The sequence below is a fragment of the Harpia harpyja genome, chromosome 3 (assembly GCF_026419915.1).
Source record: "Harpia harpyja isolate bHarHar1 chromosome 3, bHarHar1 primary haplotype, whole genome shotgun sequence".
NCBI classification, from domain to species: Eukaryota; Metazoa; Chordata; class Aves; order Accipitriformes; family Accipitridae; genus Harpia; species Harpia harpyja.
The window spans coordinates 10,639,000-10,661,496 of NC_068942.1; the positions used below are offsets into that span (position 1 = coordinate 10,639,000).

Here is a 22,497-nt window from a genome sequence, read left to right on the forward strand (position 1 = left end):
GACAAGCTGATTCCGTTTCTGGAAAAAGCAGTTCACGAGAGAGAAAGATTTCTCTAAAGAGTCTGTTGTTTTTCAGAAGAGTGAAAATGTGTGCTAACAATTCTGGACCACTGACAAAAGCAAAATCAATACACACGGCCTTCATTTTACAGCCAAGTTCAGATGAATAAATAGAGATGCAGCAAGCTGTTTACTAGGGAGACAAGCTTTGCTCTACATGCCCTTCCAAGCAGGCATGCTTATGCTGTTGTTGTTTGCCTTACATGGCTGGTTAATGAAATCAGTCAAATAGTTACAGAGCTCACCGGACATTTCAAACCCCTCCATCAGCAGCGCTGGCTGTGCTGCGCAAAAGCTGGGAAGCACACACTATTGTGTGAGATAGCTCAGGGCCTGCAAATCTGTTGCTGTTGCAGAGTTTTGGGGGCATTTGGGAGGGTTTGGTGCTTTGAAGAACCTAGGCTTGATTTCAGGGGGAGTTCATGCATAGAAAACCCCCGTCCTTACAAAAGGCAGGCAGAACACACTCCATACACAGCCCCAAATGCAGTATGAGCAAACTGCGCTTGCACAGATCCCCTTGAAATGAACGAAGCTGCAGCCAGTGCATCCATCCAGGGCTCTTTAAGATCAGGACCTAACTCTGCACTGTGCTAACTAACTGCGGGGTTTTTTCCCCCATGCCTTAAACACTGCAGAAACTGAGAAGTGGCAAGGGAGGCACGAAAATGGAAGGGACAGAGATACAGCCTTCAAGAACACTTATACATATTTTTCCGAGACGACAGACTGAGTTTTGTTTGGTCTGTAACCAGGCAGGTAGAGGAATGAATAACCACATGCACAAAAAGGAAAAAATAATAATAAAACAACAGCACGTTTAAGTGCATTTTTTTTCTTGGAGATTTATTTTGTTTTAATAAATCTGACACCAGTCAGGGAGAGAAAAGTGTTGCAAGCCCAAAAGGAAAGCAGAGCACACTGAGGGTGCTTCAGATTCTTGCTCTCTTGAAGATGTTTCATCAGTATCTCTTTGAGCTCTCTCCCTAGACTCAGGAGTTGTTGGATTCCCCCCCCTTTTTTGTTTATTTTTGTTTGTTTTTTTTTGTTGTTTTTTTTTGTTTTTTTTTTTTTAAAAAGCGAGCTTACTCGCCCGGTGTGTTTTCCAAGCTTTCACAGCTCTAATAAATAAGGAGCACCTGTAAAACAGTAGCTTGACTTAAGTGAATCTGTACAAAGGAAAATATAGAAATACAGTATATACATAGTGCTCATAGTGCACCATCACTACAAGGCTCTGGTTCAACTGACTCTGCTACCCTGCTCCCAACACCGCTGACACAGTCAGAGACACTGCTCCTGCAAACTGCTCCTCACTTCCCCGCAGCAGCCTTATAGAAAAGGTGTACTCTGAACACTCGAGAGTGAACAATTGCTTTATTCGAGTTAGTAAACAGTTACACTGAATCACAAGGTGATCTGGATTTTTTTTAAGTTTTTTTGTTTGTTTTTTATTTTTTTGTGGGTTTTTTGTGGGTTTTTTGGTTTTTTTTCTTTTCTTTTTTTTTTTTTTTTTTGTATTTGTCAGAATGGGATACTCCACGACTCTCTTACCAATTCAGTGCCAGTATAACATGCTCTAGTGTACTTTTGGACTCTTGGCTACAACTGTACAAGTGCACACAAGTAAATTCTACCCTGTTATCCTCCACCCACTGATTGAGGATCGAATTGCACATTTCTCTTAACCATGACAGGAGAAAGCAAACAGTGAAACAGAATCATGGGGGATCTTTCTCACTTTACCCTTGTTTTCATTGGTTTGTCCATACCATTCTAATTATCATGAAAGGGCTATGCATATGGAGAGATTGTCTCACTGCCTTCCTGGATCACTGAAAACCATCAGGGTTGAAATTTCATCCAAGTCTTTCGTGACGCCCAGCAAATATTCCCCTCAGATTATTTTACACCTTGAGGGAATTTTGGTCTTTAGTTCAACACTCTTGCTCTGTTCCCAAATGGGGCGCTATTTAGGGGAATTTAAAGAGAAAGCTGAGAAGAATAAACATTTACTGAGTTCTCTTGGCATTCAGTCTCTGAAAAACCACAGTATAAACTATTCATGCTGCTTCTTACATCTGTCAAATCAAAAATTAAAAGCCATAAAAGTGTAACACTGAAAATATGGCATTAGAAAGGATAAAGGTGGCCTTTGTAAAAATAACAAGGAAAGTATATTAGCCAATAAAATATTCTAACTCTTCATTTAAAAGTGCATCATGGGTAGGACAGAGATGACTCTGAAGCGTTGATACTCCAGTATTACCCCTTTCCCCCATCAAAACTTGAATAGGTCCAAAACCATACAATGCAAATCACGATTCTTAGTGTAGCAGCAAAACCACAGCAGTTTTTCAAAGGAAAAAAAAAAATTAAAAAAAAATAAAATCCGTATCATTGTCCAGTCTCAAATATCTGAACTTTGAAGTCAGAGAGGCAAAAGTACCTATGTTGGTCCATGTGGTTTTTGAAACCAGGGTGAAAAATCCCCCCCAGCAAGAAACCAAGAGGAAAAAACGTTCCTTGGAGGAGAAGAGGGGTGGTCGCAGGAATGCTGAGCACACTGTGTGGGTCCATGATGTGCTGTCTTCTGGGTCAAAGGCACCCGTGGGACCGAGGCTTCCTCGGAGGGGCTTCGTGACGGGAAGCTGCTTTCTTTGCCGGACTTTTAGCCAGAGGGGGTGGTGAGCGGACCAGCTGGTGTCATTCGGTGGAGTGACGTGGTTTGCTCTGCTCCCTTTCTCCATGCAAGGTACCCTGTCGGCAAGTGTTCCTGCAAAGCAGACAAGCAGAGGTGGTCAGGGCGAGCGGTGGGAGACTCATCGCAGGCAGGCTGGGCACCGCCTGAGCTCACATCACATGCAGCCTCGCGCGAAGCGGGCGGCCGGGCTGAGACACCAGCCCGCTGCTTCAGCCTCGGCTGCCCCTGATGCCTCAAGGGCCATTGGTACACAGAGCCTCAGAGGTTGCTGGAGAGGAAGATGGAGGAATTCCTGTGATAAAAAGCTGGAAACTGATATAATAATAGTTCATTCTCTGGGTTTCATAGAGTGCCTTTCATCCTACAAGAGCATGGGTGAATAATGATACTTTGCAATTACACAGTACCCTTCACCCCTTCATCTCTGTGTGCTTTACAGAGCGGGGAAGTACTGCTCTCTGCACGGCACAGGTGGGAAAGTGGAGTCAGAGAAGGAAAAGCATTTGGACCAGGATCCCCCAGCACCTGGGATTGGGATAGGACAGGGAATACCACGTGTACCAGGGCTCCCCAGAGACACCTCACTGCATGGGCTGGTGTGCGGCTCCACAGGGTTGGTCGTTCTCACAGAGAAACTGGGATGGTACCCGGAGACAGCCCCACTCTCATGTAAATACGCATCTCCCACTAACAGCTAACTCTATAGGTACTATCCATCCTATGCAAGCAAACTGAAGATGCCCCTCTTGGCCTTTCCCCAAATCCGTAGTCATGCAAAGGAGAGATGTATGCTCAACACAGGAAAACCGAGCTGCAATAAGGGAGGTTGGGCTGGAGCCCCCACAACCTCCTCAGTCTTCTCTTGGGATGTTCTGCAACGAGTCTTGCATCACCACCATAGCAGCTACAGCGCCAGGGGGTCACAACCAGCAGGGCATGGTGACTGACACTGCCTAGCATGACAAAGAAAATTCAAATAAAGGCATTTTAGGACCCAAAGCAGAACTAGGCATTACTCTCACTGAGGTAAACTGCTACCAAGATCTGGTATTTTCAGTGTTGAACACATACATTTCCATGGACCACGTGTGAGATGAGAACAAAACCCTCCAGATCCTGCTAGAGCAGATCACAGAATTAGGCAAAGAATTTAACTTTCCAGTTGTTCCCTTTTTCTATCCTGGTCCTCATTTCCAGGTCCATTTTTCTCATGTTATCTGACCAGATGTTCTGACTGCTTTTGTCTTCTTTCTTTTCCCATTTTTTAGGACACATAAGGGATGCATCCCACAGGACTTATTCAGACGACCCCCTTCTGAGGCCCGCCAGTGCTTTGACTGCGTGAACAGTACTGGAGCAAACACAGCTTTATTGACTTGAGGCCTTCAGAAAGCTGCATGATAGCTCCCCTAAAATAAGGTGAACTTTGCCAGTGGTGAAAGCCAAGGTCATGAAAATCTTTGGAATCAGGTTTTTGAAAAGCCAAATCACCTTCTCATCAACCTAATGCAACTAACAACACCCCAGTGGCTATAAGTATACTTATACTTTATCAGTATACATATACTGATGCCTTAGTTTATCTAGGGGCTACTGGGTGATACACGATGGCCTCATGTGCTTTTGCTTCCCTTGTCAGTTGACCATGTAGACTGCCTAGCAGGGACTGTCCTCTCTCTCTACACAGCATTCTTTGGACTCTGTCTCCTTGGATGGGATCTGCTGTCCCCTAAAGATTCGGACTGAAACTCTGAAGTACTTATCAGCCTTAATTTTGGTGCTGGGTCACATTTTCCTTCTCAGTCTGCTCCACGATCTTCCCTTCACTCTGGCTCCTCTGCCATCCCTCTTGTCACTGTGCTTGTACCCCCTGCCAAACCTCCACCCAAGCAGAGACTGGAAGGTACATTGAATATGTTGACCAGCATAAACTTCCAGAGCACGGAGACCACTATATCTAGGTTGAGAAGTAACATTTGGGCTTTCAGGCAATGTGCCCAGCAGGATGAGCAGCTTTGTGTCTACGGAGAGCTGTGGACAAGAACTAGACTGAGAACTAAGTACTCCCCATAAAGTACACAACTGCTTTCTGTCACTTTTTGGCTTGAAATCTTGCTCTGAGTTTAACTAAAAAGGGAAGCAGAGAAAATAAAACCTGTAATGTGTCTATGAAACCTCACTCTGCACTTTAGGTATTTTGCCTGCTCCTCTCTTTCCATACATCAACAGAAATGAATTTCCATCCCTCACTAATCAGTCTCAAATGGCATGGCATAGCACAGACTGATAAGTGATTTGGGAGGGAGGGCATAAAGAAGTTCACTAGCTCTCAATGTTTTCTGCTTGGAGCAGTCAGCTAGCTTTTTAAGTCCTGTCTATTTTCCCTTACTGCAGATACACTCAGTGTAACAGAGTGTGCAGATTGGAGAGAAGAACCTTCCCTGTTGATTGGCTCATATGGCAGTAATTGCGTTTGATGAATGCATCTTTGTAGCGATCAAGTGGCAGAATAAAAATCCATATCATGCATAGCATGCGAAGTTTTATAAAGAAATGAGAACACACTAGTCATCACCACTTCACAGTTGGACATTATATACCTTGTGCCAACACTAGCGTGCATGACCAGCACAATAAAGTCAGCTATTTATATCTTCCCCCAAAAACCAAATTACTTTTTAGGAGAGCAACATAGGCTCTTCACCCTAGCTGAACTTGCCCTCAACACACATCAAATATTGCTGATCAGATACAAAAATTGTGTGAGCCACAAAAGAAGAATTTTTATAAGCATAAAGCCACTTGAGTTGAGCTTACGTGAGTTGCACTGAGGCGATCCCACTGGATTTTGCCTGGTTTCCAAAGCTAAGCAGGGCTGGGCTGATCCTGGGTTGGAAGACCACCTAGAAGTCAGAGGCGGGCTGTAGTTCTAACCTCAGGAGGCAGCATGGAAAAGATGACAGAAAGAGAAAAAGTAGGAAGGCTCATTTCTGCCCTACTGCCGATGCAAGGGACAAAAAGGAGAATAACTCAACTGGATGATGACCCAGCTCAAGCAGGTAACTTGGAGGTTCATCTATATGGGCTCAGATAGCGATGCAGTCCTCCCCCGAATGGTAGGTGAGAGCCACACTGATGGCCTCTGTGGCTGTTAGTCGTAACCTGAGCAATGGGCAGCTATGAAACAGGCTGCACCAACACAGAGCTTCCTCTTTGGTTTATGCCCTGACATGTGAGGATTTAAACCCTTGCTCAGAACAACACAGAGTTAGAGCTTGGCAGGACAGTTTGGCAGCTAGGGCAAAGCCTCCCCAGCAAGCTTCCCTCCTCCCTTTCTGCAAGCTAGCCAGCTCTTTCCAGGTGCTGCCGCAGACCTACAGCCCTTCGTCCTGCACAGCCCCTGGGACTGGTGTGGTGGGAAGCCTGGCCCTGCTTGGTAGAGCCAATGACTAGAAGTGCACCTCGCTCCAATCCCCCTCCGTGCCTCCATGCTGAGGAGCTGGGTAGCCCAGCTGCAGGGGCATTTCCTTCTCCTGCTCCCCCACACCCAAGCACTGATCCCTGCGTGCCTGTTCCCAGCGCTGCCCCACAAGCTGAGTGTTTCCATGCTGGCAGCATGCTCCTGCTGGCAGTGATAGCCGCCAGAAATAGCTGCTTCTGCCCAGTGGCCTCCCCAGTCATGTCCTACCTCCTCAGAGGGGCCATGTCATTGACATGGCTTTGGACACATGCGTGCATGCAGACACACATAGTTTTTTCCATGATTGCTTCCCCCTCATTCTGTGCTCCATTGAACATTTCTGTCTCCAGATTCACATCTTATTGTTGAGAAAAAAATTAGAGACTGGGTGGGGAAGGCTGAGGCGACTGTTGATGTGGGCTGGCATGGCAGAGTTTCCATCATTTAGCACAGCACTTAATTCACCCGGACAATGAATGCTGATGTGCTAAAAGAGGCCTAGTTCATCTGGGACGTGCATGGCCCTAGAGTAAAGGCACCGCAATTTTTCTCAGGGAAACTGCTCTGAAGATAAACCACAAGAGTGCAGCTAAAGTCAGCATGGGAGCAAGCTCAGCCCTGGAAACACTCTGGAATCATCTGTTACTTGTAATAGTTCTGTAATTTTTTTTTTTTTTTTTAAGCAATTCTTAAAGCTGTTCAAGCTTCTTCATTAAAACCTTCCCCTTTAAATACTTCATGATTTATCTTTCCATGAGCTAACTGAAGGGATGCCACATTGCAAGAGTCAGGGGAGGCCTTTAGCACAAATGGGATAACAAGCTGCGTCCTTAAGCACCAACCCTTGATTTCAAAGGTGATGTTTTCCTTCTGCTCTGGTCTTGTAAACTATGCATCCTTCTCAGCTTTGGGTCAGATATGCAACTCTGGCTCTCCCACCTACTGAAATGCAAACTGTAATCTGAAACGACATGACTTCAAGGAATGCATTGGGGAAGAGGCTTGGGATTTGCCCTCCTTTTATGCCTAGGCAGAAGAAGTGACAGGGACAGCTTAGTCATCCCCAACTCTGTGACTGAATTGTTGCAGGGATGCACCAGAGGCTGTGCTTGTGATTGTATCCAGTCGCTTTGTAGTCAGGGAAGGACCTTGAGGGACAAACATGAACTGGAAAGCAGAAGGTCTGTTGCGTGCTGACTCCTGCCTCTCTACATCTATTCCTACAAAAGCCTTTGGGAAAATTTCACCAGTTTACATCCACATTCAGCCCCTTGCTGGTACATTTAGCACCATCTCTCACTAAACTCATTCAATGTATGTTAAATTGAACGCTGAAACTAGCTAGTGAAGTTAGGAACAGGAATGTATGTCACCATGCCCTTGTTATGTAGCAAAGAAACGGTGGAAATACAGTTCCAGGGCTCTCCTTTGTGCTCCTGCACGGCCCAAGGGAAAATCACCTTTTAAAGGGAGGGAGCAAAGGAATCATCACTGTGGAAGAGACCCTGAGAGTCACCAAGAAGATGTGGGGTCCATGCTCCTGGATTTACCAGGCAGAGTTCACTGAAGAGAAATGGGACAGAAATGAAGTGCTCTCTGCCTCTTTCAAAAATGGTGACAATCATTCAAAAACCCAGCAACCTAACAGCAGAGTCTGCTCTTGACTGCTTTGTTCCAGTCCCAGGCTCCACAGTAGGGATACAGCATAAGGCAAAGGGAAAAGGAGACTCTTCCCTCCATGATACATTTCCGTAAAGACAGTGCTCCCTCCAAAATAGAAGTACGGTCTTGGCTTGGGTAAGCATGCAGCTCTTCTTCGTAGCCAGTGGAAATAGGATTCCCTAAATTCAGCAGAGAGCTGCCACATACTTGGGGAGAATGGCCTGGGCTGCTGTAAATCCTCCCCTGTACCACAAAGCAGCAACACAACTTCACCATGCTATGTGCTCTGCACAGACCCAGGGGACACGGCACCTCCTCTCCCCTTCAGGTTTGGATTCTCCTTGGCAAAACAGCTGCCACCAGGAACCCATGCCGCAGCATTTTAAATTTCCATTTCCTCCTGTTCCCATCATATCAAGCTTTTTGTGAAAGTGAAAGGAGCTCTCCACCAAATCGTACTGCTTTTTCCTTTCCTCTCCTTGCTGTACAGGCTGAGGAGAGTCAAGGGCTCATGAACTTTAACCTGGGGGAATCAGTGTCCTCATCCTCCTTCCCCGGGCCAGGGGTGCTCCAGAGAAGGCACTGTGTTCCATGCTCTGAAACACATCTGGGAAGAGCCTCTCTATCCACAAACTTTGGAGGAAGCCAGAGACCTGTCTTCGTAGGCTAAGATGAACATTTGGGCTCAGTTCCCCAGATTTCAGCATCAGTGCTGCTGTCAGGTTTCTCTGCCGTTGTCATCCTTTCTTCCCCACCTATACCACTTTCTGCTTTTCAAAGTAGCAATCTCCCCAGAACCTCTCTAAATATTCTCTTCGTATAATTTTTCACCATTCAGAGAAGTTTCTAATGGTTTAACCTTTTATAGAACAATTACTCGGCGAGTTCATGAAACTCCCCTTCACTTTCAATCTGAACTCAAGACAAACCCTACGTCAGCAAGGCCCTCCTGCCCAGCCCCATGGCACCATCTTTCTCCAGGCTTTCAGTGACAAGGGGTCTCTGGTTTACATTTTGGGGCATTTCGAAGTATGTATGCAAATCACGCAAAGAGGAAAATGCCATCACGGTTCTGGACTTCTAATCTCAGCTGTAGCACCCACTGCCTCTGGCCATGTCCCCTGTGGCAGACCGCAGAGCCTGCCTGGGCCAGATCCTGCTTTACACTGGAGTAACCGAGTATACCTCCACAACAAGGCAGACCATTGCCCTCCAGTTAGTGCAGCACCAGTGTATTTGGCAGACCTGTATATAGTTTGCTTTGCCCCACTGATGCTTCATGTGCAGATGTGGCGGAAGACAGGATTTTCCTTTTAAAAAAAAACAGCCAAATTTTCAACAGATTCTCCCATTCTCTGCTGGGATAAAGCTGAAACTTTGCAAGGATCTTTTTGCAAAAAAATAACAAACAAAAAACCAAAACATAAAAACTAAAACAGAAGGAAAACCAAATCCAGACAGTTTCTACTCTCCTTTCCTGAAAACACGCAACCACTGTGATGTGATAACCCTTCTTTAAGCCTCCGATTTTGTCTGAATCAGAATAGAAACTTCAACTTGAATTTCAGCAGCCTACTGTGGGCCCAGACCACTAGGCTTTTGGCTATTCTGAGGTGCTTCTCAATTTTCTTACCCAAGCTGATCTCTCCAGTAAAACCAGCTAAATAGCCAGAAAAAGGCAGATTAACTGTGGATAGCGTTGTGGAGGAGGACAAATGGTGAGGATGGGAGTCTTGCTGAGCAGCAGCCCATACCGCCCTGTGAGAGTCCTCCTCCTCCTCACCTGGGTTATGCCTGGGCCTGGCTTTTTCACCTGAAACGCTATTGTGGGCCACAAAACCCAACCAACTACCCAAAACCCCCAATAATAATAATAACAATAATAATTTTTTACAGAAGTACCATTGAACCTTTTTAGTGAAAAGTTTCAGTGTCCCATATCATGAAGCAATCATCACTTTCCCACAAACAACCCTTCCATCCACCAATATCCAGGGCTGCATGCTTGGCACCGTCCCCGCAAGGTTTCTCTCTGGTTTTCACAGCCCCCATCCTGGTTCATTTCAGCCTAAGCAAGAGCAGGTGCAGCCTCATCCAAAGGCAAGGGGGCATGCTCAAATGGCCAAAATGTCAGGTAGATTATACTGTGGGGGAAGGAAGAGGAAAAACCCACCCAGAATACGTGAGGAACAAGCAGGTAAGAACCTGGCAAGGACCTTGGTGCAGTGCCAGGCACCTTAGGGCATCTCCCTCATCCCTAGCACTGCTGGCCACTGAGCGACCTGCGTTGGACTCAAACACTGTTTTAGATTTTTTTCTATTTCCCACCCCAAGAAAACAAACCCAATATTTTTACCACCAAGATAACTGGTTCAGCAATAATTGGTAAGCTGCTTCAAATAAAACAGAATTGGTATTTTAACTTTGAAAGGTAGGGTCAGAATTCAAATTTTCAGTGACCTCATGATGTATCTTTTCTTTTATACTTGTGTTCAAGCACCTCAATCGGAGAATTGCTGTGGGAAAGTGTTCCCCCTGCCCCCACCTCCTTGGATAAGAAACTTAGAAGTGGCAGCACAAGTGGTTAATGAAAACTTATAAATATTTGGAGCGTAAGCAGGCAACACAAAGTTTTACATTTAACCACGTGGGCTCCAAATAAATAGCTGAAAATTGCTCTTAACCATAGGTTTCAATATCAATTGGCCAATGGTGGGATGCAGATCTTTCCAGAGAGGTCAGAACTCAGCAGTTATTTCACTCTGCACTACCCAATCCCTAACCCCCCTATTTTAAAAAAAAAATTTTTTTTTTTAAATGTATGCTTCTATAGAAGACGATTACATTACACAGCCTGAAAGTCCAAAACTGGGACTGGAAGATGAAGTGCAGCAGAGAGTGGGGGCATCCTGTCCACAAACACAGTTCAGCCTCTTTGCCTCTAGATAATTTGTTACTGTAGGTTGGCTCCAATTTAAGACAGTAATGTTTCAGAAACACTTGGAAAAGCAAGCCAGCTGCAGGGAGGATATCGTTACAAATTGAGACACATGTTGTACAGGAATACCATTCTTTTCAAATACCAAAATCATGTCTGGGGAAGTAAAGCCATGCAAACGAGTCAGAGGCAGGACCTCGGTCTGTAACGTGCCGAGGGCCTTCAACTTATATTAGAGGCACCGAGCGCTGAGTGCACACAGTACTGCACAGGATCAAGCCCAAATATTTAATTAGCTCTAATTTTCATGGTAGAAGCAAAAGTTGAATAGTTGAGGGTTCTGCAAAATGTCAGAGGTTACTTCAATTCATGGCTCTCACGAGATGATCACACATGCTTCCAAACACAACCTCTGCTCCGGGGAGTGAAATGCAACTCATTATCAAAATAGTGTAAATAAGGTAATGATTAGTAGACCTCAGCCATGAGGCCTCGACTGATGGAGGCACCCAGGAATGTGCTTAACTTGCCTGTTTTGCTCTATGGGACCTAAAAAGAGACAGGGAGAGACTCAGCAGGTAATCTGGAAACAAAAAGTGCTTCAGAAAATCTTGCTTGTCAGAGTCTGATTTCCTCCTGATTTCTTGCTCAAACAGCTTTGTTTGAATCTCCCACTGCTTTTTTAACAAGAATTTAGTTTTATCTTAAGATCTATTGCTCACTGCTTGATTACGTCCAACTTTTTTACAACCACAGTCCTCAAAAGTGTTGTGCTCCTTTCTGATCCACTTTCAGGTATTGCTCGTAATACTGAGAAATAGTTTATAAGCTCCTCACAGTTGTTCAGAGCTCACTGCTCCACGCTGAAGTTGGCCATGGTTGTTTCAGGGTCAAGCTTCACAAAAGCTAGTAGGTGCTTAGCTCCTTATCGGATTTCAGTGGCAATCAGACACATACTGTCCAGGATCTCGGCCTCTGAATGTAAAGGCTCAGATGATGTTTTTACAAGGGTGCCTGTCTGTTTTACTATGGTCTTTGTTGTTAGGGACTCTGTATTTAATCATGAGTTGTGCTTGTTTTCCCCATAAACTTTCCCTGCGCCACTGACTTCGGTAGCTCGACAGCACAACAACAGACTGATGGAGAGCTAGAGTCTCCCCCTATGCCCGTTTTACACTTAACTCTTTTGAATGCAGCCAAATCTGCTTTGCACCAACTTAAACGAGGAGCATTAGGCCTTATATGTATGAAAGTGCCTGATCAGTCTTTAAAGCCTGGCAAAGAATTATGAGTAACTTGTTGTTTCAGTACGAATGTGGATTGTACCAGCTTAGGGAATGGCATGGATTAGATGCTTACTTCAGTTCAAATAATTTTCATTTCACAAGACAGTTAAAACTAATAAGGGCAAGTAAGCACCAAAATAGTCTCTGAAGTCAGTGGTCCCAGGTCCTGGGAGCTGTCAGGTAGGCTACAGTCTCCAGGAGCCGCAGGCTCTGCAGATTTCTGTGGGTCTGTCAATCAAGCTATAGCATTTTTTGCTGGCTGAAGTTCTGGCCTTGTGTTTTGTTTGCCAACAGCCCTAAATACTCACTACCTTTGCAAATCAGACCAGGTGTAGTTATTTTCTAAATTGGGTTCAAGAATCAGATTTCATTTTTGAAACATATGCCCTAGGAGGTTTTATAGAAAAGTAGGAGGAACCCATCAGAAATCAGCACTTGTTCCTTTGATTCAAAGAGTGTGCAGTGATCTACAGCAGCGTACCACGAGCCTGCTATTTACTGCCACTGAGACGGAAGTTAGCGCTCCCACACCCTGGCAGCGAGATGTGGGAGCTGAAAGCTACCCTGGAAGTATGTCATTTTATACTTCACCATTTTGAGAAGTTTTTTCCTTTTCTTTTTTTTTCTTTTCTTTTTTTTTTTTTCCCCTGGGAAATCCTTTTTCTGATTTAATATATCTGAGAAGCTACACAGGCAATTTTGAAACGTAAGATCACACTGCTAGAGCCAGGCAGCTCTCAAGGGCAAAGCTTCAGTTCCAAGCAAATGTGTTTAAAGCTTTGTGGTGTTAACAGTCTCTCCTCTCCCCCTTTGGATAAATGGAAAATTTCTGTAGGCTCATAAGAAGCCAGGTGAAGGAAAACTTCTGAACCAGAAGAGTAGGTGTTAAGTGTAAGAGTCCAATTACTCTGCTGATTTAAGTTAGTTTAGCACCAGTGGAACTATATCCAGTTAAAATTAGCTAAGGCTCTGGCCCATAGTACTGTGTCAACAAAGATGATTACCATAAAAATGTGTTTAAATGTATAAAATCTGTTTTCAAGTATACCTTTAAGGTCAAATTCTATCCTGATCAGAGTGAGGAGGGCAGGGAAAGATGCTGGTAGATAGATGCTACAGTGACAGGGGAGAGATAAAAACTCTTAAGGCAGAAAGGGAGGTTAATAGCTATGCCCCTTGCCTCAGGAATCCTGACCAGAGCAGGAAATCTTGTGCTGGACCTTTATGGGCAGGGGAGCTCACAGTGGGATATATATTACTTCTGCTCTGAACTGGAGCATTCTGCATGTTGTATATTTTTACGACTACAATGTATGGACTAGACAGCTGGAGGTTTGGGCCTATAACTCAGCAGATGCTGACCCCAGGACATATAGGCTGGCTCCGTAGGTGGCCATACTCCTACTATTTCCATTACTTCTGGGAGAAATTCTGCTGACACAAGCAGAAAAACTCCCTTCTGCCCCCAACATAGGATTCGTCAACACACACACATACACACACACACAGAAGCTAGTTGTGAGTTTAGCGTGTGCCACTTAATTTTCTAATTTACTTTACCATAACTATCATGTTAAATCCAAGCAGACCTTAGTGTTTCCATTTATTTGCTTTAGGAAACCTTGACACCAAGACCGGAGGGTTAAAACTGATCCTGCCTGGACGTAAAGCATGTAGGCAGGCAACACTAACACTGCTAATTTTAGACACTCACGTTGCTCAAACCTGAAAAAATAACACTCAACAGAATATTCTTCCTAGCTTCATTCCTTTATCATAGTAGGACTTTGGCACTGAGACATCTTTTGCTGGTTCTTCGAATTGCATCAAGGTAGAACAGCTTGACAGTCCACATCCTGATGGAGAGACTAAACTTTAACATCGAGGATTATGTTGCTGATTAGCACTTCCAATAATCAAGTAATTGGTACATCAAATAATCCAGAGTTTGGCAACTTGCCCCAAAAGGTCACGCTTGCATTGATTCCTTTTTAGAGAGTCTATGTTGCTATTACACAAATTCAATCTGTCTGTCCAGAACTCTAGCATAAAAATATTTGGCTAATTTCCTTCTTTTCATACAATTTGATGGGAAATAAAATCCAGGAAAAGTTGCACATTAGGGCAATATGTTCAGATTTTCCAATTAGGGTAGGTGGAGAGCAAGAGAGAAAAAGACAATTCTCTGGACTTTTTCTTCTCCTAGGTTAGCGTGGGCAGTGCAATCAATACAAACCTCCAAGGGCCCAAGTCAACACAATTATTAGTGCAGCTCGTACCCTCTTTGTATTTTAGTAGAATTTCTATGAGGTTGGGAGTCTCTCATGAGGGATCCTCCCCGCAACCAGACGGCCGAAGGAGCAGGGTTTTACCTCCGCCCTTCTCCAGGCCTGGGCAGGGGGAACTCATGGGAATGGCGAAGGTCAGGGCTGCGGTGAAGGGGCTGCACCGATGCTCTGCTCCCCCCGCTCGTCCCCTCTGTACAGACACGGGCAGGGTGTGAGCCCTGTGCAGCCTTCAGAGAGACAGACTGCTGGGAGGCCAGAAATCTAAGCAGTCCCCCTGCTCCCCTGGACTGGGTATTACCAGCACTAGTGAAAGGAGGGCTGTGCATGAAACCAAAGAGTCCTCACCCCAAATCAATCATCAGAGCTACACAAATCACTTGTGCGTGTCTTGAAAGGCTCAAAACCCACCCGCATTTCACTGAGATACCCACTGGAATGAGATGGTTATCACGCTGTTTATTTCTGCAGAGTATTTTGGGTATCCTCTTTCCCTTGAAGCATAGAAGGATCCTGGTCTCACATCTCTTCTGCAGAGAGGCTACGTCTTTTCTTTTTGTGGAGAGAGGAGGGGATGAACGCAGACTGACTAATAACTATCACCATGCCATGCTATGCTACTGCACAAACCCCGGAGGCAGGGCAGACACCTAGGCTGGGCTTTTTAACTTTCAGCATCTGTGGGGACATCTATGCCTGTGCCAGTCACCCTAAGTTTCCTTCACGGCAGGGAGAAATAGGCACTCCTAGGGCACAATTCATCTGAGCTGTCTTAGTTGTCGACTTCAGGATGAGCTCAGCTGTCTCTCTGAAGTGCCTGCTTCTCTAGGTTGATTTTAAAGAGAGTTTAGACAATTAGCTCAGCTGTGTCTTCGTTCCAGATGTCTATATTGGGTCAGATTAATCTTGCCTGCCAACCTGAAAACTTTCCTGTAAGACAACCCTTACACTGAGACAAATGAATATATAAAACTCTTGGTGAATGGGAAAATGGTTATTCCCAAGGATAACCACAGTGGCAGTTATTGACATTTAGAGAATACAAAGAGCTGAGGACAATAACTCAGTGATAAAGCATCCTTCTTGTCTTTTCAATGCAGCTTGTTCAGTTTGCCCACTTTCTCTGTCAAACACTATCCGTGAAGTGATGTCATGTATAATCATGCCAACAGGCAAAAATACACAACTCAGTGAAGCCAGAACTCTCTCTGAGTTTTAAGGCTTCGGCTCTGGATGATGCTAAACCTTTCTTGGGATCGGGACCCTGGAGAGGTGGCATTACTGCAGCCTGGATGGTCTGGGCAAGCATAAATAGATGTTAAGAACCAGCCTCTTTTTGACTATAGTGTCAGCACACAAATGTGCAAGTCTCTTAGCACTGGCTTGAAACAAACCACAACTATGAGGAGCTTGAGCAAGGTGGGAAAGGATGGGTTAACCACAGCTCTCCTAGAATTAAATAAAAGGGATACAGTCAAATAGTGGCCTTCTCACTAGATCAAATCACGACCCCTAGGTAACACTTTTATGAGGAGACAATCTTTCAAGCTCCAAAGGTGGCACACTGGGGTTTGCAATAAAGATCTCACCACTGAAAGGGACATATAGTCCATCCATACCTCAGGGGTGGGTAGGGGGATCCCCACCAGCAGGGCCAAGGAGTGTGTAAAGATTTTAAATATTCATTTGACTTCTGAGTTACTGTATATGTTGGTTATCAGTCCAAGGAAGTTATAGTTGTCCTCTGTACTTACAAAAGTATCTTTTAAATGTGTCAGCACATGCTGAGAGCAAAGAATAATGGTTCTGTTCCACTGAAGAAAGTAAATAAATACTGTTTGTGATTGAGGGAAGTAATGTTTCTGGCACCGCAGCCAGCACAAGGAGTGTGGCGTTAACAAATAAAAAGGGAGTCCTGACTATACTGTGGTATCTTTGATGGTGCAATTAGCCTGAACTGATGGAGCAGGGAGATGATGCAATGGCCCAGATTCCACAGCCTGGGCTGCTATCTACGGCTGTAGGTGCCAAGCCCTTCAAGGCAATATTCGTACTGCACCGCTGCAGTCACTATTTGTGCTACCAGGGACAAGGATTTACTGGAGGCTACAGAATATTCCACGGATTGTAATGAAATCTGGCATGTCATCAAGCCACATCCGGCAAACCATCAGTATTTTACTGCTGAACAGATTTCTTGCAACACCCACCATTTTCCCTTTTCCTGAAAGAAGCTCTTCACGCTTGTGAATCTAAACAAATGCAATTACACTTGTTTCTTGCTCACAGGTTTGAAGCAACAGACATATATTAAACTAACAGTTTTACAAAGGCGTTGTTTTATCAGAGGGATTCAGTAGGCTGGGAATAGGGAATGAAGGGGGGGGGGGGTTCTGCCTCTGGAGCATTGTCCTTGGACAAGCCACGGTTGTTGGACTTACCCATATCTCTGCCTTGCTTTGGAGCCCTACCAGGAACCACACACATATAACAGCCGCAGGGCTGGGGGAAGCCTCAACTGCTTTTCTAAGGTGGGAGACTTGCACCAAAGGCAGACACCTCAGGTGAGAGAGTAAAGCCCCATGGCACAGGTCTTGCTGAGATAAGCTACAGCAGGCAGGTCCCAAACAGCAGGCAGTCCCTAAGCACTGATACCTGAGGAAGGAAAGCTCAGGGAGAGGGGGTTCACACCCCAGAGAACAGCCCAGCTGAAAGCCAGGGTGCAGTCTGGAGGCAGACCAAAGAAAGATGGTTGGAGATGACCATTTGGTAAATCAATTGGATCTGAGCTAGCAGGAAGCAGCTGGGTCATCCTGCTCTATGCTATGCTGTAGGGCAATTTCAATCATCATCGTGAAGGCTTGAGTTGCTGCGTAACTCAGCTGGAATAAGTAAGCAGATTAATGGCCCAGACCTAAACCATATCCTAGGCAGAAAACCACTGACTTTGACATACACAACACAATAATTTCACAGCCAGCACCATCACGAAATGTTCTGTGAGCAAAAGTGTAATGTGGCTGCCGATGGATGGAGTACTGACAAGTACAGATGCAATATGACACAAAGAACAATATTAAAACATAAATACCAATAGTTTTCTGAAAGTGCTGATAAATGGGATCTGTATCTTATTTCACAAAGGCCACATCCACACGAGTTTGACCTCATACCTGAAAATACTCATTCTACTCACACAGAAGGCAGTAGTGATTACACAAACCTTTACTTATTCTGATTTCGAATTCGGAGACACCTCCTTTTCAATGGTGGCTCCAGATCCTCTGGCCCTGTGCTGAGTATTGGCGTTGACATAATGCACGGCGCAATAGCAGTCTTTTCTGCTGGTTTTGGCACAGGCTGGATCACGCAACCTGTCTTGGGCAGCATCCGCAAAGCATATGCATGGTCCTCATCTGCTGGATTGTTAAGGTTCGGGTCCTGTTTGTCTCCCCCAGCAAGGGGCTCTTCCCCGGTTTTCTTGCCAGCATCTCCCTCGAGGTGGCAATTTGACGCGCAGCTGTTCTCCTTAACGGACTCCAGCTCGCTCACTGCCAGCTCCTCTGGGGGCTGGGGCTTTTTTGGCTCCTGGGGCGGCTCTGGGTTCTTGGAACCCTCCGTGCTCTTTGTGCCATTCACAATGACGTTGCACACCGCTGCACCAGCTTCCAGTCCTGGCGTGCTGGAGGCCAAGGAGACGGGACAGCAGTGAGCTCCGTCACTGCACGGTAACGTTTTTGAGTCAACTGGGCTGCAGTTGTCCCTGCAGTCACTGCAGTTCCTTTTGTCTGAGCTACCAAAAGCCAAATTTACAACACTGTTAGGTTCACGTTCAACTTTCACTTGGGCATGTAAAGCCCTGTGGATAACATTGTGCAGTCTAGACCGGTGGCCTACTGTTAGGTCTATCACACCGTCCTGTGGACCCTGTAGCACACTAGGAAAACCAAATTTACTGTTCACTGGACTACTAGGTCTGACAGTCAAGTCAACAACTTCATTTTTACTGTGCTCCTGAAGCACTTGAGCTTGATTTAGGGACTGGCCTGAGCAGCTCGGTGATGAGTCAGAGGACTTAGAGGATCCTTGCTTTGACTCTCGAGGAGATGAAGAGCTATTGTTTGGCTTTGCCCCAGGCGTCTCACTGGAGGTACTCGGAATGAAGCTTTCGCCATTGCTGGAGAAGCCATTGGGGGGTTTGGAGTCATTGATGTGAGGGATGGGGATGGGAATGGGGATGGGGACGGGCAAAGGGACAATGACAGGATATGGCACTAGTAGAGTTGGGGGTGGCACCAGCGGGGCAAGGGATGGCAATCCAAAGTTCATCATCTGTGGCATAGGCATAGGACCATTTGGCATCATGCTGACAGGGGGAAAGGGAAGACTGGGCAAAGGAGCTCCGGGAGGGGGAGGCGGCAACAAGCCTGGAGGATTCCCAGGCATGGTAGGTGTTGTGGGGGGATGGATATGAGGGGAAAGCATTGGCCTGTGCATGGGGCTAGAGGTGGGACCCATATTTCTGGGACCACCTGGTGGGGGACCAATTCCAGGAATCATTGGATTTGACAGAGGGCTGTTAGGATTTGAGGCATGGTGAGGCGGCCCACGAATAAATGGTGGACGGATTTGCTGCATAATTTGCTGTTCCATGAATATGGGCAGAGGAACTGGCCCACGGTTTGTCATCACCATGGGAGGACTGCGAGGTGGGACACCAATTGGAGGCACAATGCTAGCAGGTGGTTGGACAGAAACTGGTGGAATATTTGGATTCTCACTGATGGGAATAGGTTTGGGAACTGGCGTGGGGATTTTAGTGACAGAGCAGTTGGCAGTATCAGACGGAGAGGCAGTGGTAGACGCTGATGGTCCAGGACCTTGAATTTGGCCAGCTGCAGACGCTGGGGATGGGGCTTTTCTCCGAGCATCTGCTAGCGGTATATTCCAAGAATCTGGAGTCAGCAGCTGCACCCCAGTGCCTTCTGCTTTATTTTCGACTGGAGGATGTAATGTACTGCACAGTCCAGCTGGAAGATTGGCCTGTGTCTCTTTGTAGAAAATGTCCATTTTGTACTGATTGAGACATTTTGCACTGCAGAACTGAAGCCTTCTTTCCCCGTCCCCAAAATCCAGATACTCTTTTGTGTGTCTTATGTGCTTACACCAGTCACATACCTACAACACAGTAATAAAATCAAATCAGGTAAGAAAAGCAATCTTCTCTTCACAGTGTTATTTCAAAAGTCATTTTTCAGTTGCTTTCTAAATACTCACATTTTTCTAGCAGAAACCCCCCCCCCCCAGTTAACGTTTGTGAAAACTTTTTTTCCTCCAAAACATTGGTGAATTGAATGCCACTTCCTTTTCTGGCTCCCATGATCTCAATTCTACCTTATGCAGTACATTATATATCTTAAACCCATACCACAGAGAGGAATCGTCAGCTGGCATAAACTGTTATAACACGCATAGGTAAGTATGCAAAATCCATATGAGTATGGCTGTGATTGCTCCTCAGTGGTAATTTAAGCACACCTGTACCACCTGGGATGCAATGCTACACAAGAAGTATGATAACTGGAAAAGGACTCAGGAAGTTGCTGGAAATGAATGCAAGTCATTTCTGCTAAACTGCAGCACACTGTAACATTTACTATTCTATTAAGAGTATCAAATAGTAAGTTGGAAAGGGTGTGGTATTTTAAAATGGCATCATGAAGCAAAAAGCATCATTCATCCTTTGCCCTTCATTCCAAGGAGAAACTTGGAAATAGTCAGGACGTTTGTGTGAGGTTCGAATAGTCCCAATTTGTGATGTTTCAGCAAGCTGGAATTTTTTTCTGAGCTGTTTGCCCACTCTTGTGTACAAGTCACTTTGAGTAAAACTTCTTGGCAAGCAAGGGCCTATTTAGCAACTTTTCAAAGACTATGGCAAAAAGTTTGCATTGCAGGCTCATTTTTGTTTTGTTTCTCTGCTTTCCATTTAATCCTTTTCTGTGTTACTATTGGTGTGGTGAAGGCATAGCCATTTTTTTTTTAAATTAAGGCTGCAGAACTAATTAAGCTGTGAAAGGTTTTCCCAGTTGTAAACCACTAGACACCAAAGTTCAAAAAATAGTCATTCTAGGCTTCAGAATCCATTACTTCAGAGAAATTATTGTGATTTCATTAACACATTAATTTTGCAACACCAACAGCTCTCACAGATGGTGAAGACATGATCTACAATTCAAATATGACTCTTGTTTGCACAAATGCCTTTCCTTCATATGGCATTTTAAACAAGAATTAATATGAGTAATCTTGCCATAGCTATAAACAGATAAACAGATGTCAGATTTTTCAGTGCCTTACTTTTCTGACAGAATTTTACACACACAAAAAAACCATTTTTGTCATTTACATTAGTTCTCAAAATACTCCACTGACAAGAGATTTTTGGTGCTTTCTATAAGCATGTTGAGCCTATGACCATGTCAGAATACATCCTGGTATTGTTTGTTCTGCCTTTTCCAAATAGCCCATATTAGCTTGTTTTGAAATGACTATATCTTTTGTACAAAACAAAAAGAAAGAAAAGGAATATGATTGTGAAAAGACTGCATTAAAAGGATAATTAATTTTAATAACTATTGGCCATATAAACAATTCAAAACAACATATGTCGGGCATCTGATTACCCATCTCATTTAACTCTCAGCTTTCCTTTAATATAAACAGTGGTGACATTTTTGAGTTTCAGTAATATATCTTTAATATATATATATACACACACACTATATGCTATGGCTATTAGCTCATTTATTTTAACTCTGCAACCTTTTGGTTATCCAGTCAAGTTGCTATTTGATTCCCGCTCCTGCCTCCCCTCCCCATTCACACACTCACACACACAGTCCCTCTCTCTACCATGAAGTTTTTATTCCAACATTTAAATCAAACTAAATAATTACTTGAGAAGTAGCAACTATTAAGTCATCCCTGAAGTTTGGGAATGCAGGGCCTGGATTTTTAGCTTGGGCACACAGACACAGTGCCATGTGAGATAAAGCAGAGGGAGTGCTGGTGCCGCTCGATGTGTGCGGCATTAGGGCGGGCATATTTCCAGCACGATGCTCAATGCAAGGAAGAAAATTTCCCGGTGCATTACAAACAAGTCCAGCCCTGCATCGAACACAGGCTGACCATGTAGCGCCTTAAAAAAAGTGGACAAAAAGGCTGTCAAATACACAGAAGTGTTGAGGAAAACGCCTCCGCTGCCATGGAGCGTGCATCCCTCCCCAGGCATGGGGCAGTTGGGAAGCGGGAGCGCACTGAGCAGGGCAAAGCGGGGGCACCCCCACTTCCAAGGGCTCCCGGGTTTTACCAGGCATCGGCTCTCCCTCTGCTCCCCGCAGGACGGCTCAGCAGCCGTCGCGGACAGCACCAGAGCTGGGCAACCCCTCGCCGCAAACAGTTCAAACGCGCAGCAGTGGGCACTGAACCATCCCGGGTATTTGGCATGCGTATGGGTTTTGCCACCCACCTGGCAAGTCAGCACAGGATCATCTGATGGAAACATCTTATAACTGACCTCCTGAAATTTTCTGGCTTGCCACTGTTTTCCAAGCAGACAAAAGGGGAATTTGTGAGTCTACACTGCGAGATAATAAGGTACTATTTAACTCAGTAAAGCTGCTGAATTTACCTTAAAGTAATTTTTGATTGAGAGCTCACTGCTGTGGCCACAAAACACTGTCTATTTTGCATGTATGGAATCAGGATGCACACCACCATGCTCCTTCTGCCACCTGCAGGGTATGCTCTTGCCCCAAGGGCTGTGCAAAGAGGCAGAGGGTCTCCACATGTACCCCAAGAGCTGCACACAGAGGTACCAGGAGCTCCCAGCCAGCTCTCAGGGCAGGCTGGGGCAGGATGAAGCCCACCCCGGCCCATCACCCACAAAACAGTGTCTGCTTGCAGGGGAAAGATGAGGAGACTGGCCCCATAGGCGGCTGCTGTAAGGGATGCGGCAGGACTTCACATGCAGCTGCTTCACTGATTTAGTCCTGGGATGGTGCAGCTAAGACTTGCCCTTCCTTCGGGGCTAAGGAAGCAAA

At 45.3% G+C, this 22,497-nt stretch overlaps 1 protein-coding gene across 2 annotated transcripts in view; it reads right to left on the minus strand.

Annotated features, from left to right (window-relative positions):
• Positions 1-885: 885 nt before the first annotated feature.
• The window catches only part of SOBP (sine oculis binding protein homolog), a 119,507-nt gene continuing 97,895 nt past the window's right edge, over positions 886-22,497 (minus strand). For both annotated transcript variants that reach the window (XM_052781380.1, XM_052781379.1), the window contains 2 exons: positions 17,619-19,573; positions 886-2,836 (listed from right to left, as the gene is read on the minus strand). In XM_052781380.1, coding sequence (XP_052637340.1) covers positions 17,621-19,573 — 1,953 coding nt within the window. In that variant the 3' untranslated portion in view covers positions 886-2,836; positions 17,619-17,620. The remainder of the gene's footprint in view (positions 2,837-17,618; positions 19,574-22,497) is intronic.